General features: G+C 42.3%; 2 protein-coding genes across 3 annotated transcripts in view; one reads left to right on the top strand and one right to left on the bottom strand.

The window, feature by feature from the left end:
• LOC308394435 (carboxypeptidase O-like) overlaps positions 1–7,910 on the bottom strand; it is a 25,843-nt gene extending 17,933 nt beyond the window's left edge. Inside the window, exons 1-2 of one of the 2 annotated variants that reach the window (XM_080878777.1) lie at positions 7,722–7,910; positions 7,531–7,629 (exon numbers count right to left, since the gene is read on the bottom strand). The gene's annotated coding sequence lies outside the window, so the exon portion shown is untranslated. Of the gene's footprint in view, positions 1–7,530 lie in introns of both variants that reach the window. The other variant, XM_080878774.1, reaches the window with a different exon arrangement.
• The window catches only part of cpo (carboxypeptidase O), a 15,579-nt gene extending 2,829 nt beyond the window's left edge, over positions 1–12,750 (top strand). The window contains exons 5-9 of the mRNA XM_080878779.1: positions 102–218; positions 506–599; positions 9,129–9,331; positions 11,872–11,956; positions 12,073–12,750. Coding sequence (XP_080734905.1) covers positions 102–218; positions 506–599; positions 9,129–9,331; positions 11,872–11,956; positions 12,073–12,338 — 765 coding nt within the window. The 3' untranslated portion in view covers positions 12,339–12,750. The remainder of the gene's footprint in view (positions 1–101; positions 219–505; positions 600–9,128; positions 9,332–11,871; positions 11,957–12,072) is intronic.

Genomic DNA, 12,750 nt, shown 5'->3' with positions numbered 1-12,750 from the left:
AGGAGAAAACATCCTGTCTGACAAAATGAATCTAATTTAATAACTAAATGTCCTCCAGTGTGTCAGCCTGCCCCTGATGTGTGTTCGTCTGTTCCAAACAGATTCTGCAGACATACAAAACAGATGCCAAAATGGAAGAGATGATGAAGAACGTGGACTTCTACGTCACTCCAGTGCTCAATATAGACGGCTACATCTACACGTGGGAAAATAAGACGGTCAGTCCTCGTATTTGATAGATATATTAAATTAAATATTAAATAGATAGATATTTATCCAATTACATTTCTAGGGTTGTGCACTCAGGATCTCAAACCACAGATGAACAGGATATAATAGGATGATTATTGCTCAAAAACCTTCAAGTACAAAATAATCTAATGTTTTTACAGTAAGACACATGGAATAATAATGAACAGCATCAATCACAGGAAGCATTTAATATCTACAAAAATGTTGTGCTGCCATTCTATTTATGACTGACTGAACATTTTGCTCCACTCAGACTCGACTGTGGAGGAAGAACAGGTCACCAGGTCCTGAGGACTGCAGCTGCTATGGCACCGATCTCAACCGCAACTTTGATGCCAACTGGGGAAGTGAGTGATGCAGCTGTTCTTCAGTGAAAGCTGATCGTTGCAGTCTTTCCTTTTTATTTATTTTTTTATTGCTGTTTTTGAAATTATGGCCAAGCATGAAACTCTCCTCAGGTCTTTGGAGAACTTTTGGCATCTTTTACCTTATTTCTGTGACTCACTGGTTTTATTAATGAAACTCTTTTCCACCAATCTGTGCTTAAACCATATGCATCACAGTTTTATGTACAATTCTAAGATTCATCAGTGTCTTCTCAAAAGAACTGGTTCCTAGCTAAACTCAGACACTACATAAACATCAAAAATGAAAGACAGACTGCCTGAGATAACTTAAATACACATCGTAGTCTAAGGAGCTTAGAAAGAAAAGCGTCTGGACTTCTTTAAGCTGCTTGAAGACATTTCACCTCTCATCCGAGAAGCTTCTTCAGTTCTAAGAGCAACTGGTGGAGAGTCCCAGATTTAAGCCCTATGGGAGTGTCCCCAAGAGGGTCATGGACCCCCTATTGATCCTCTACCTAATCACATGAGTGAAGGTGTGAAAACGGGTGTAGGTCACAATCAGCCAAGGTTTCAGGTGTCCTATCATGTGATTTCCTGAGGTGAAAAGGCCCAGGGTGTGAGTGGGCGTTAAACCATCTGGGAAGGGATCACAAATCTGGATTATAGATGGCAGACAGTTGGTGTCGTAAACCACCTCCTCTGTTCAAAGATGGTCGTTCACAGTGCATATAAATGGCTTCTTTTACTCCTCTTTCAAACCGTCTGTCTTCTCTGTCCAAAATGTGAACATCGGCTTCCTCGAAAGGTCCTCTTGTTTGAGGATGTCAATGTTAATGCCCACTCACATCCTGGGCCTTTTGACCTCAGGAATTTATGATAAGGTGGGGCTAGGTTTCACAGCGGTTCCACCCAAAACCTTGGCTGATTTTGACCTGCCTACTGGTGGTGGTCAGAGGGCCCGGTGGCGCCAGTGTCCGGCAGCCTCGCCTCTGTCAGTGCGCCCCAGGGCAGCTGTGGCTACAATGTAGCTGCCATCACCAGTGTGTGAATGGGTGGATGACTGAATGTAGTGTGAAGCGCTTTGGGGTCCTTAGGGACTAGAAAAGCGCTATACAAATGCAGACCATTTACCAAAGAAGTCCAGATGCTTTTCTTTCCAAGCTCTTTAGACTACGATGACCTGGATGACTGAGAACCTTCACAGACTTAAACACACATCTTTAAGTGTGCATTACTCTTATTCCCTATATACATGACAATGAAGTGCACACATTTCATTAATCAGACAACACTGTCACAACACAGGAGTCATGGTAAAGTTCTAAGTTATTACATGTCAGATGAACAAAGCTGACTCAGTGACTGCCAGGTTCCCAGGTCCTGTGGCTGCCAAAGAAGCCCAAATCATCACCTCCCATTTTGTAATGAATTGGCTGGGATGTCCTGGGAAGATTGGCAACGGTCTTGAATGTTTTAACTTGTGAATAATCTCTCTCAGTGTGGAATGATGAGCTTCAAACTCTCTGGAAATGCTATTATAAGCTCTCCCAAATTAATGGACAGCAACTATTACTTCTCTAAGAAGACTGCTGATGTCTTTTGTTCTTGGCATTGTGGTAACACACACCTGAGTTCTCCAAACCAGCAAACTGGCAACTTTTATAGAGGGGCTCAGACTTGCTGATGACCAATTAATGTAGTGAATCTGATTAGCAGGGCCTGGCTGCTACTTACTCTCTTAATTCTGACTTGGCAGTCAGGCTTAATTGAACTCAAACAGCTTTAATGCTGCAGCTCGCAAACAAAATACAAAACAACAAGACACACGACTTAAACTGACAACAGGAATGATGACATGGCAAAGATCAAAGGGAAACTGAGGACTTAAATAGACATGAGGTTTATCAGGGAAAGAGACAAAGCTGGGGAAAACAAGGCACAGGTGAACAGAATCAATTAAAGAGCAAGGGGGAACACAAAACCTGAAGGATAAGAGACTATCAAAATAAAACAGGAAACTAACACTAAGATTAAAACACAGGAATTTAGCAGGCCAAAGTAAACACGAAGACAAAACTGACTAAACACAGACACATCAGAAACACAAGCTAGGCCTGGGGAACATAGGAGGGCTCAATACAAAATCAGAATGAAAACCTAAGGTAATGAAAACCTAAGCCTAAGGTAATATTTGAACTGAACACTACAACAAAGTCAAATGGGAAAAATCAAACAGAAAACGGAGTCCCAAACAGAAAACGCTGGGTATCAAATCAAATCAAATCAAATCACTTTTATTGTCACATCACATGTGCAGGTACATTGGTACAGCACATGTGAGTGAAATTCTTGTGTGCGAGCTTCACAAGCAACAGAGTTGTGCAAAATACAAGAATGTAAACAAGCAAAATACAAGAATGGCTACATCTGAAACGAATAAATATATGTACAATATATAATAGTATATGCATTCCTGGATGTGTATACTAAATATTTTTCTGTGTGTGTGTGTGTGTGTGTGTGTGTGTGTGTGTGTGTGTGTGTGTGTGTGTGTGTGTGTGTGTGTGTGTGTACGTACACATATTTTACAAGTTAAATAGAGTAAACAATAAATAAAATATATAAAAATATACAGAGTTGAGACATGTGCAAAACAGTGGCATTACTGTACAGTATGGAGTGCATAATGTTAAAGTTCCAGTAGTGAAGCTGAGGTGTCTATGAAGTGTTCAGCAGTCTGATGGCCTGGTGGAAGAAGCTGTCTGTCAGTCTGCTGGTACGGGACCGGATGCTGCAGAACCTCCTTCCTGATGGAAGTAGTCTGAACAGTTTATGGCTGGGGTGACTGGAGTCCTTGATGATCCTCCCCGCTTTCCTCAGGCACCGCTTCCTGTAGATGTCTTGGAGGGAGGGAAGCTCACCTCCAATTATCCGTTCAGAGCACCGCACTACTCGCTGGAGAGCTTTGCAGTTGTAGGCGGTGCTGTTGCCATACCAGGTGGTGATGCATCCAGTGAGGATGCTCTCAATGGCACAGTGATAGAAGGTCCTGAGGATGCGGGGGCTCATGCCGAATCTTTTCAGTCTCCTGAGAAAGAAGAGGCGCTGCTGCGCCTTCTTCACTGTTTTGTTTGTGTGTACTGACCACGTAAGATCCTCAGCCAGATGTACACCAAGGAACCGGAAGCTGCTCACTCTCTCCACAGCAGCGCCGTTGATGGTGATGGGGGTGTGTACTTCTCTGCACCTCCGGAAGTCCACTATCAACTCCTTTGTCTTTGCGACGTTGAGGGTGAGATGGTTGTCTTGACACCAGTGGGTCAGGGCGCTGACCACCTCCCTGTAGGCCGTCTCATCACCGTTGGTGATAAGACCTACCACTGTAGTGTCGTCCGCAAACTTCACAATGATGTTGGAGTTGTTAGTGGCTGTGCAGTCGTAGGTGTAGAGTGAGTATAGGAGAGGGCTCAGTACACACCCCTGTGGAGCACCAGTGTTCAGTGTGATGGGGGATGATGCTGCCCAGTCTGACCACTTGGCGTCTGTCAGACAGGAAGCTAAGGATCCAGCTGCAGAGGGAGCTGCTCAGTCCTAGATCCTGCAGTTTCCTGTCCAGCTTCGAGGGAACGATGGTATTGAATGCTGAGCTGTAATCTACAAACAGCATTCTCACATACGTGTCTCTCTTCTCCAGGTGTGACAGGGCAGTATGTAGTGTCAGGGCTATGGCATCATCAGTGGACCTGTTGTGGCGGTATGCGAACTGTAGAGGGTCCAGTGAGTCGGGTAGTGCAGAGCGGATGAAGTCCCTGACCAGCTTCTCGAAGCATTTGCTCACGATGGGGGTCAGGGCTACAGGTCGCCAGTCGTTCAATGAGGAGATGGTGGAGGATTTGGGTACAGGGACGATGGTGGCCATTTTGAAGCAGGCTGGGACTACAGACAGAGAGAGGGAAAGGTTGAAGATGTGCGTGAACACTCCAGCCAGCTGAGCCGCACATGACCTGAGGACGCGGCCGGGAATCCCGTCCGGACCAGTAGCTTTGCGTGCGTTCACCTTCCTGAAGCACTTCCGCACATCCTCCTCAGACACAGTGTGCGCACTGACGTCATCCGCGGTGCGCACACTGTCCGGTCTCATGGTGTTCGCTGTGTCGAATCTAGCGTAGAATACGTTTAGATCCTCACACAGAGAGGCCGTGGTCTGCGGTGTGCTGGTTTTCCCTCTAAAGTCTGCGATCGTGTTTAGTCCCTGCCACATACTCCGAGGGTTGTCAAACTGTTGCTCCACCCTGTCCCTGTACTCACGTTTGGCTGCTTTGATCGTCTTCCGGAGTTGGTAATGTGCGTGTTTGTAGTCCGATGTGTTCGCGGAGGCAAAGGCGGTGCTCCGTGCCGCGCGAACATCTCCGTTAATCCAGGGTTTTTGATTTGGGAAGGATTTAACTGTTCTGGATGGGACGACATCTTCCACGCATTTCCTGATAAATCCGCAGACTGAGTCTGTGTACTCATCAATGTCCCTAGCAGCCACGTGAAACATTTCCCAGTCCGCGTGATCAAAACAGTCCCGCAGCGCAGACTCCGATTGGTCCGTCCAACAGTGCACCGCCCTCCGGGTTGGAGCTTCCTGTTTCAGCTTCTGCCTGTAGGCGGGCAGGAGCAGGATGGAGCGGAGATCTGATTGGCCGAATGGGGCGCGGGGGAGGGTTTTGTACGCATCCCGGAAAGAGGTGTAGCAGTGGTCAAGTAGCCAGTCTCCACGAGTGTTGAAGTGGATGTGTTGGTGGAGTTTGGGTGAGACTTTCTTCAGGTTTCCCTTATTAAAGTCCCCGGTCGTGATAAACACTGCCTCTGGGTGTGCGGTTTCCTCGCTGCTGATCGCGCTATACAGTTCCCTGAGTGCTCGGTCAGTGTCGGCTTGTGGGGGAATGTAAACAGCCATAATAATCACTGCTGTAAATTCCCTCGGTAGCCAGAATGGCCGGCACTTAACCATCAGGTACTCCAGGTCCGGTGAGCAGAAGGATTTGACCGGGTGCACGTTCGCATAATCACACCAGCTGTTGTTGATCATGAAACATACACCACCGCCTCTGCTTTTCCCAGTAAGATCCTGTGACCTGTCCGCGCGATGCACGTAGTTGTATTGCGGAGTCCGGTACCTTGTCCGATAGCCAGGTTTCTGTGAGGCAGATCACGCAGCAGTCCCGCATCTCTCGCTGGAATGAGATCCGTGCCCGAAGCTCGCACAGCTTGTTCTCCAGAGACTGCACCAGAGGCGGAGCCAGACATTTAAAACACCCGGGGCTTAGGGCTTTTTTTTTTTTTTTGGGGGGGGGGGGGGGGTAGAAATGACTGAAAGATTAATAGGCTCTGTTTTGAGTTTTGTTTAAAAAAAAATGACTTCATATAGGGAAAAATATATATCACATCTGCAGGACACCTTAAACTAGTTTTTTAATTAAGCAGCGAGGCAGAACAAAGTCGGGGCTTTATCAAGACATGAGGACTAAACCCCAATTCAACCAGACCCAGAACTGATCCGGAATTAAAACAGGACTACAACAGTTCAAAATCAGGACTACTGAGGACTTAACCAAAACAGAACCAGAATCAGAACTAGATGATAGTAGCACTAAAAATCATCATAGACCTGCACTACACTTATTTTTTTAATTCTACCAAAGTACACTATTTAGATTGAGAAAAGTTTATATAATTATTTAGCCTTGTTGTGCAAACAAGCCTGCAAAACTTAATAAATATAGAATTTGAAAAATAGTAAACCTAAAAAGAAACACTTGGTACGAGATACATGAGGACCTATGATACGGTGATACTCTTGGTAAACGACCATTTGACTAACATGTGTGGCTCACCTGCTCTTGTTCCCTCTCTGTTCCTCTCTCTCCCTCTTTGTGCTGACAATCATCAAATATACAGTTTAAACCAGATATTTACACACTCTTCAGATCAAAACACTTTTTTAATTGTAACATCAAATCAGACTAAATGTTTGTTTGTTTTTTAGATTGATAAATATATTATTTATCAATAACATATTTGTTAACTTTAAGAGTAAAGAGAGAAACTGTCTGTATTTCTTAATTGTAAATGGCACCAAATTGTATTCAAACTTGAGCCACACTTATGGAGCTCCACAGTTCTTTTCCTGGTGTTTTGGTTGACATCTCTTGATTTTCCCATGTCACAGAAACAGGCTCTGTGTTTTGCCTTATATGCATCCACAGCTGTGCCACCAGTTTACTCACATGGACTCTACTAACTAATCAGAAGCTTCTTCAGCTCAGAATGGAATCGTCTGCAGTTTTCTTATTAATTAACACTAAACTTAGTGTACATGTACTCCTAAATTTGATGAAAGTGATTAAAATAGAAGCTCTGTCTCTCTTTATTCTGACATTTAACTAATTCAAAAGATATTTCAATATTTATTTATCCAAAACAAAACAAGTTTACTCTAAATTGATGTTGTACAGTAAAAAAATGTTCTTGTGTTTTCCATAAAGTGTAAATATCTGGTTTCAACTGTGAATACACTGCTGTGTGTTGAAGTTCCTCTTGTTTTGCATAGGAATATACTGAACAACATCCAAAGCATAATATATAAAATACTACCTGTTTTTTCTTTGAAAGAAGCTCCTTATGTCCATTCTTGTATATCAGTGCATTACTGAAACAGATTTATTTAGCCGTGGAGGGAAACAACTGAAAATATGAAATAAACACATGTAAGCTAAGACTCTCTAAAAAATAGCATTTGTTCAGCTTTTCATTTCGCCATTTGTTGATTCACTTGAAGAGCAAGTAACGTAATATTGGTCAAGTGATCAGTTTGATATCAATCTTTCGTGATTCACCATCATATTTACATTATTTGTACGGTACGAATGATTTGATTTGGTACCTGGTCAAACTTTAGCTCTCCTTAGTATGGCTGGCTCCGTCTCTCCAACAGCGCACACAGGCAGCAGCTGCCCCGCCCTCTCGCTCAGTCGCTTAGTGCCTGAGCTCAGATCATACCAATATCAGGGGGGGATTCACGCACAGTCGTAAACTCCCACAGTGTGCACTATGTGCTTCGAATATTGTGTGTACCTTTTGTTTTATACAGTTGTCAGTCAGGCATCTAACTATGAAAAAATTACACTCCAAAAGACCCCGGGCTTCTGACAAAACAACCCGGGCTTAAGCCCAGTAAGCCACCCCCACGCTCCGCCCCTGGACTGCACATTAGCCAGTAATAAACTGGGTAACGGTGGTCTGTTAGTGCGCCGTCTCAGTCGAACCAGAACGCCAGATCTTCTCCCTCTGCGTCGGCGTTTGCGGCCTCCAGGGCCAGAGAACAAAGGCGTCTCAGGTGAGATGAATGGGGGGTCTGCAAACGGAGCGTCCGTGTTGCAAAACTTGAACTCCGGAAAGTTATAAGAAAGACCGTATTTTATGTCCAGTAAGGTTTGTCGGTCGTACACAAGGAGACATGTGCTACTCGCGAAAAAATGAAGGAAAAGTAAAATTAAACACAGAAAAAAGCTGTTGCTTGGGGGAGCTCGCAACGAGGCTGCCATACTCGGCGCCATCTTGTTGAAGAGGGTACAAAACCCAGGATCATGACAACTTCCTTTTTACAGTGACTGTATCTACATACATGCTAGTATTGAAGTTCAGTGTTGCTTAGTGGAGAAAGACATGCTAAAAGTAAAGATGAAAGCAAAGAAAACACTAAACTTTGCTTCCTCCAATTTGCCAAAATCAAGATGCTAATGCTAATGTAGCTTTAGCTTATCACGCTATACAAAAACCATTAAACCTCATCCGTGAATAGGAAACAATGTTAACAGACTCATATTTTGTTTGATGTTTGAACCAAGTAGCCAAAAAACGTTTATAAGTTATAGATATATGCTCCAAAGGTCAAAGTGTATATCATGACATCACCTAGAGACTTTGGACTCCATTTTGAAGCCTCAGCATTTGGTCACTTCCATTTTGTTTTTTTTTAGAGTCACAAGTATTTGAAGATGAGGGTAGAGTACAAAGTTATCTGCTAAAGCTATTGGCTTTGTTAGCAAGCTCCATTAAGTATAGACACACATATCTGTCAATTATTACTAAGCAACAAAACTGATAAAATACCAGAACTTTAATCACCGCTCATCCACGTACCAGGCTACATTACCTGTTAGATAATTCCATTGCAAATATCGCAACAGCAACAAACAGCAAAAACAATAGCGATATGCAGTTCAGTGACTTGAATTAGCAACGGTGAGACACTGTTTAACTACTTGTCTATAAAAAAAAAAACAAAAAAACAATTAAAACAGGAGTCTATGAGGTTTGACTCACTTTGGGAAGCAGCCTAAAGAGGAACTGTAATTTGTATCCTAATTCTTCAGTCCAGGGGTTACTACTACTTCAAAAGGTAAACTTGTGTTAATAGAATGTGAAAATAATCATGTTAATATTATATGCAATTCATATTCTCCTTCTTTGCCTGCACAGCCGTTGGGGTATCATTTGACTGTTGCTCAAACACCTACCCTGGAACCAAACCAACATCTGAGCCTGAGGCCAAGGCTGTAACTGACTTTGTAGGAAGCCAAAAGGACATCTTCCTGTGTTTCCTCACCATCCACTCCTACGGCCAGCTGATCCTGGTTCCCTATGGACACCCCAACTACACTGCCCCCAATTATAATGAGCTGGTATTTATATCAACAAATATAGTGATGCATTTTTTTACACTTTTCTGAGACACTCTTTATAGCTTGACAATGGTTATATCTGTGTGCATTTACATTAATAAAGAGGATAGCAAGTAAGGAAATGGGTAAATGCACTAGGACATTAAATTCATCCTCATGTGCCAAGAAAGAACAGTGCAGATGAGGTATTGGGTCAAAAATCTGGAGCCAAAATACCAAACTTTGGTTGGTCGTTTAGGGATTCAATTCTTCTAATCTTGTTAGGAATCCAAAACACTCAAAATAAATCACTGATAAAGACTCTCATCTTTCCCAAAGTAGTTCCCAGATTGACAACAAGATGCATGAGATCTTTTAAGTCCTGTAAGTTCCAAAGTGGGGCCTTCAAGAATTGGACTTGTTTGTCAAGCTCATCCCACAGATGCTTGATTGGATTGAGATCTTGGGAATTTGGAGGCAGAGCCCAAACCTCAAACTCATTGTTGTGTTCCTCAAGTAATTCCTGAACCAGTTTTCCATTGTTCTTCCTGAAAGAGGCCAGAGCCACCACGGAATACTGTAACCATAAAATGAAAGGGTGTACACGGCCTGCAACAATACTTAGGTAGGTAGGTAGATAGTACTGTCAGTCCTTCCATCCATGTGGTAGAACCCAAGGTTTCCCAGCAGGAAATTGCATCACACTGCCTCTGTCTGCCTCTGCATCCTGGTGCAACATGACTGGTCTACAGTTATGCCGCCCCATACAAAAGAAACTGTGATGAACCGGGTATTCTGACACCTTTCTATCAGAATCAGCGTTACATTTGTCTAACAATTTGAGCTACAGTAGCTTGTCTGTGGGAGCAGACCAAACAGGCCAGCCTGAAGCCACATGCTTCAGTGAGACTTGGCCACCGATGACCCTGTTGCTGTTTCACCAATGTTTTCTTCTTGGACAACTTTTGATAGATACTGACCACCGCAGACCAGGAACACCTCACAAGAGCTGTAGTTTTAAGATTACCCAGTTGTGTGGCCAGTTACTCAATTACTCACTTAAGCTTGCCCACTTTTCTGCTTCTAACACTTCAATTCTGAGAACAAATTGTTTACTTGATCCCTAATACATTGTACCCACAAACAGGTGCCATGATGAAGAGATAATCACTGCTATTCACTTCACCCATCAGTGAATCGCAGATATATAGAACAGCTACAAGGTTTTAAGTTTTTGCTGTTAAATAAAAGACATATATATAGCATTCTGACAAGTTTCATTTCATATCAGTCTTGTATAATGGCAGCCTAGTGGGGCAGACATTAGTGTTGTCACACTCATCCCGGTGCCTGGTGACTGGTTCCAGCTTCCTCCCACCCTCCAAAGACATGTAGGTCAAGCTGACTTTAGATATGGGTTAGATAAAGCTTTTAGCGGTCAGTAATATTGTGAATGAGCTAATATAAACACTAATCTGTTTCCAACAGTATGATGTATAATATTTTTTTTTTAACTATCAAAATAAATTAATGCATTGTCATGTAACCAATTTTCTACTTTAAAAAAAAAAAGAAAAAAGAGAGTTCATTGTTTTACCTTTACTTTGTGGTACAAAATTGTCAACAGAGCTTTAGGAAAGATCTCTGTAAAATACAAATAAGTACAGCAGTGAAATTCTGCATTACCTCTTAAAAGGTACAAAACTTACTTTGGTTTTGGAGAGTGTATTTTCTGAGATTACATATAATTTTTAAACTCCTGATGCAGATCGTTTGTTGTGATTAAGATGAATCTAGTAGGACCATTTTGATGTGGAACATTTGCAGGTGAAAAATAATCAATCACAATATAAACCATGTGACACCATGTCCCATGCACACTTGTTATTTCAGCCATCCCATACCAGATAATGTAAAGACATTTTTATATGTCTGGCTTTGCTAGATTTTATTTAGCTAGCTGATATTAAAATTACACGACTGAGTCTTAGTTACCAAAAGAAAATATAAAGAAAAATAATGCTCTCTAACTTGCGTTGATGATTCAGTACTTTTAATTGCTTTTAACTGAGTAGAGGCTGGAAAGCAGCCATTATAGATGCATGAAAACTCAAAGTCCACAAAGAACAGTAAATTTTAAGAGGAGTAACAACACAGCTGAACTGATCACAGCCTGTCCAATAAATCTACTGGAGCTTACAGTACAAATTAATTTGGAAGTTTTATTAACACTAGTCTGATTTCAGTATATCTATACTTTGGTATCTTCACTTTCCAAACCCAGCATTAACTTCTGTACAAAAAGGATTAAGATGAACCATAAATCATGCAAAGCTACTCCAGCAGAATCAAAGGATAAACATATAGAATAGGATAAGGGAACAGTAGGTCACAAATACTCATGGAGCACCATAACTTTTAAAACAGTATTGATTGCCTTATACAGTTAGTGGCATCTCATATCTTTCCTCTGAACTTTTATTAATGAAAACATACACCTCCAGATTCTGTGGACTCATGTTTAAGTGACTGTATGCAAAAATTCCTTTCTAATTCCTCAGATGATGGTCGGAAAGGGTGCAGCAGAAGCAATTTGGAAGGTTCACGGGATGAACTACACTGTAGGAGCCTCGCCTGATGTACTATGTGAGTTAACAAATCAGCTGCTAATTATAATAAAATAAACTGCCCATATCTTTAAATATTATGTTTGAAGGATTTTTAGGTGGTTCAGAAATGTAACTGCTAAACTCTTTCTCCAGACGCCAACTCTGGTTCATCCAGAGACTGGGCTCGAATGCAGGGGATCCCCTTAACCTTCACCTTTGAGCTCAGAGATAACGGGACATACAGCTTCGAGCTTCCTGAAGACCAGATCCAGCCTACCTGTGAGGAGGCCTACAGCGGGGCTCTGCACATCATCACCTATGCCCACGACAAGACCTTTAGCGGTGCTGTAGCCAACGCTGCTGTGACCCTTTGGTCCATACTGTTAGCAGCGGGTGTCACTGGAGCCACCCTCATGTGAGGTGGAGAGCTGTTTGATTTCAGCCATCCTGCTGTATAAGGCACTCATATTTAGTTCTTCACCTCAAAGTCAGATTTAGAAACAGGATAAGCTTTAAAGGTTCAGTATTTGCTGGAAAGAAAAAGAACAGTTAATGTAGAATTCTTGTACTCAAATTTTCTTTTATAATAAATAGAATAGTACTTACAGAGCATCTCCTCAGCAAATGTCCTTTTTCACAAGGTTTAAAGAAAGTGATTCTCCCCAATAATATTAGGACATAAACATTGTGTAAAATGCACTTTTTTCTTGCATTGTTTGTTTGTCAAGGCTAACAAACTGAGAAACTTGAATGCCTTAAATAAAAATACTGGCAGTGGCGAGTGCAACCCCTCAGCCTCCAGTAGCTGCACCTCTGGTATGAATTTCAAAA

This window comes from Rhamphochromis sp. 'chilingali', assembly GCF_963969265.1.
Source record: "Rhamphochromis sp. 'chilingali' genome assembly, chromosome: 3".
Classification (NCBI taxonomy): Eukaryota; Metazoa; Chordata; class Actinopteri; order Cichliformes; family Cichlidae; genus Rhamphochromis; species Rhamphochromis sp. 'chilingali'.
The sequence above is the reverse complement of the archived record's forward strand: the minus strand, read 5'-3'. Positions and strand labels throughout refer to the sequence as shown.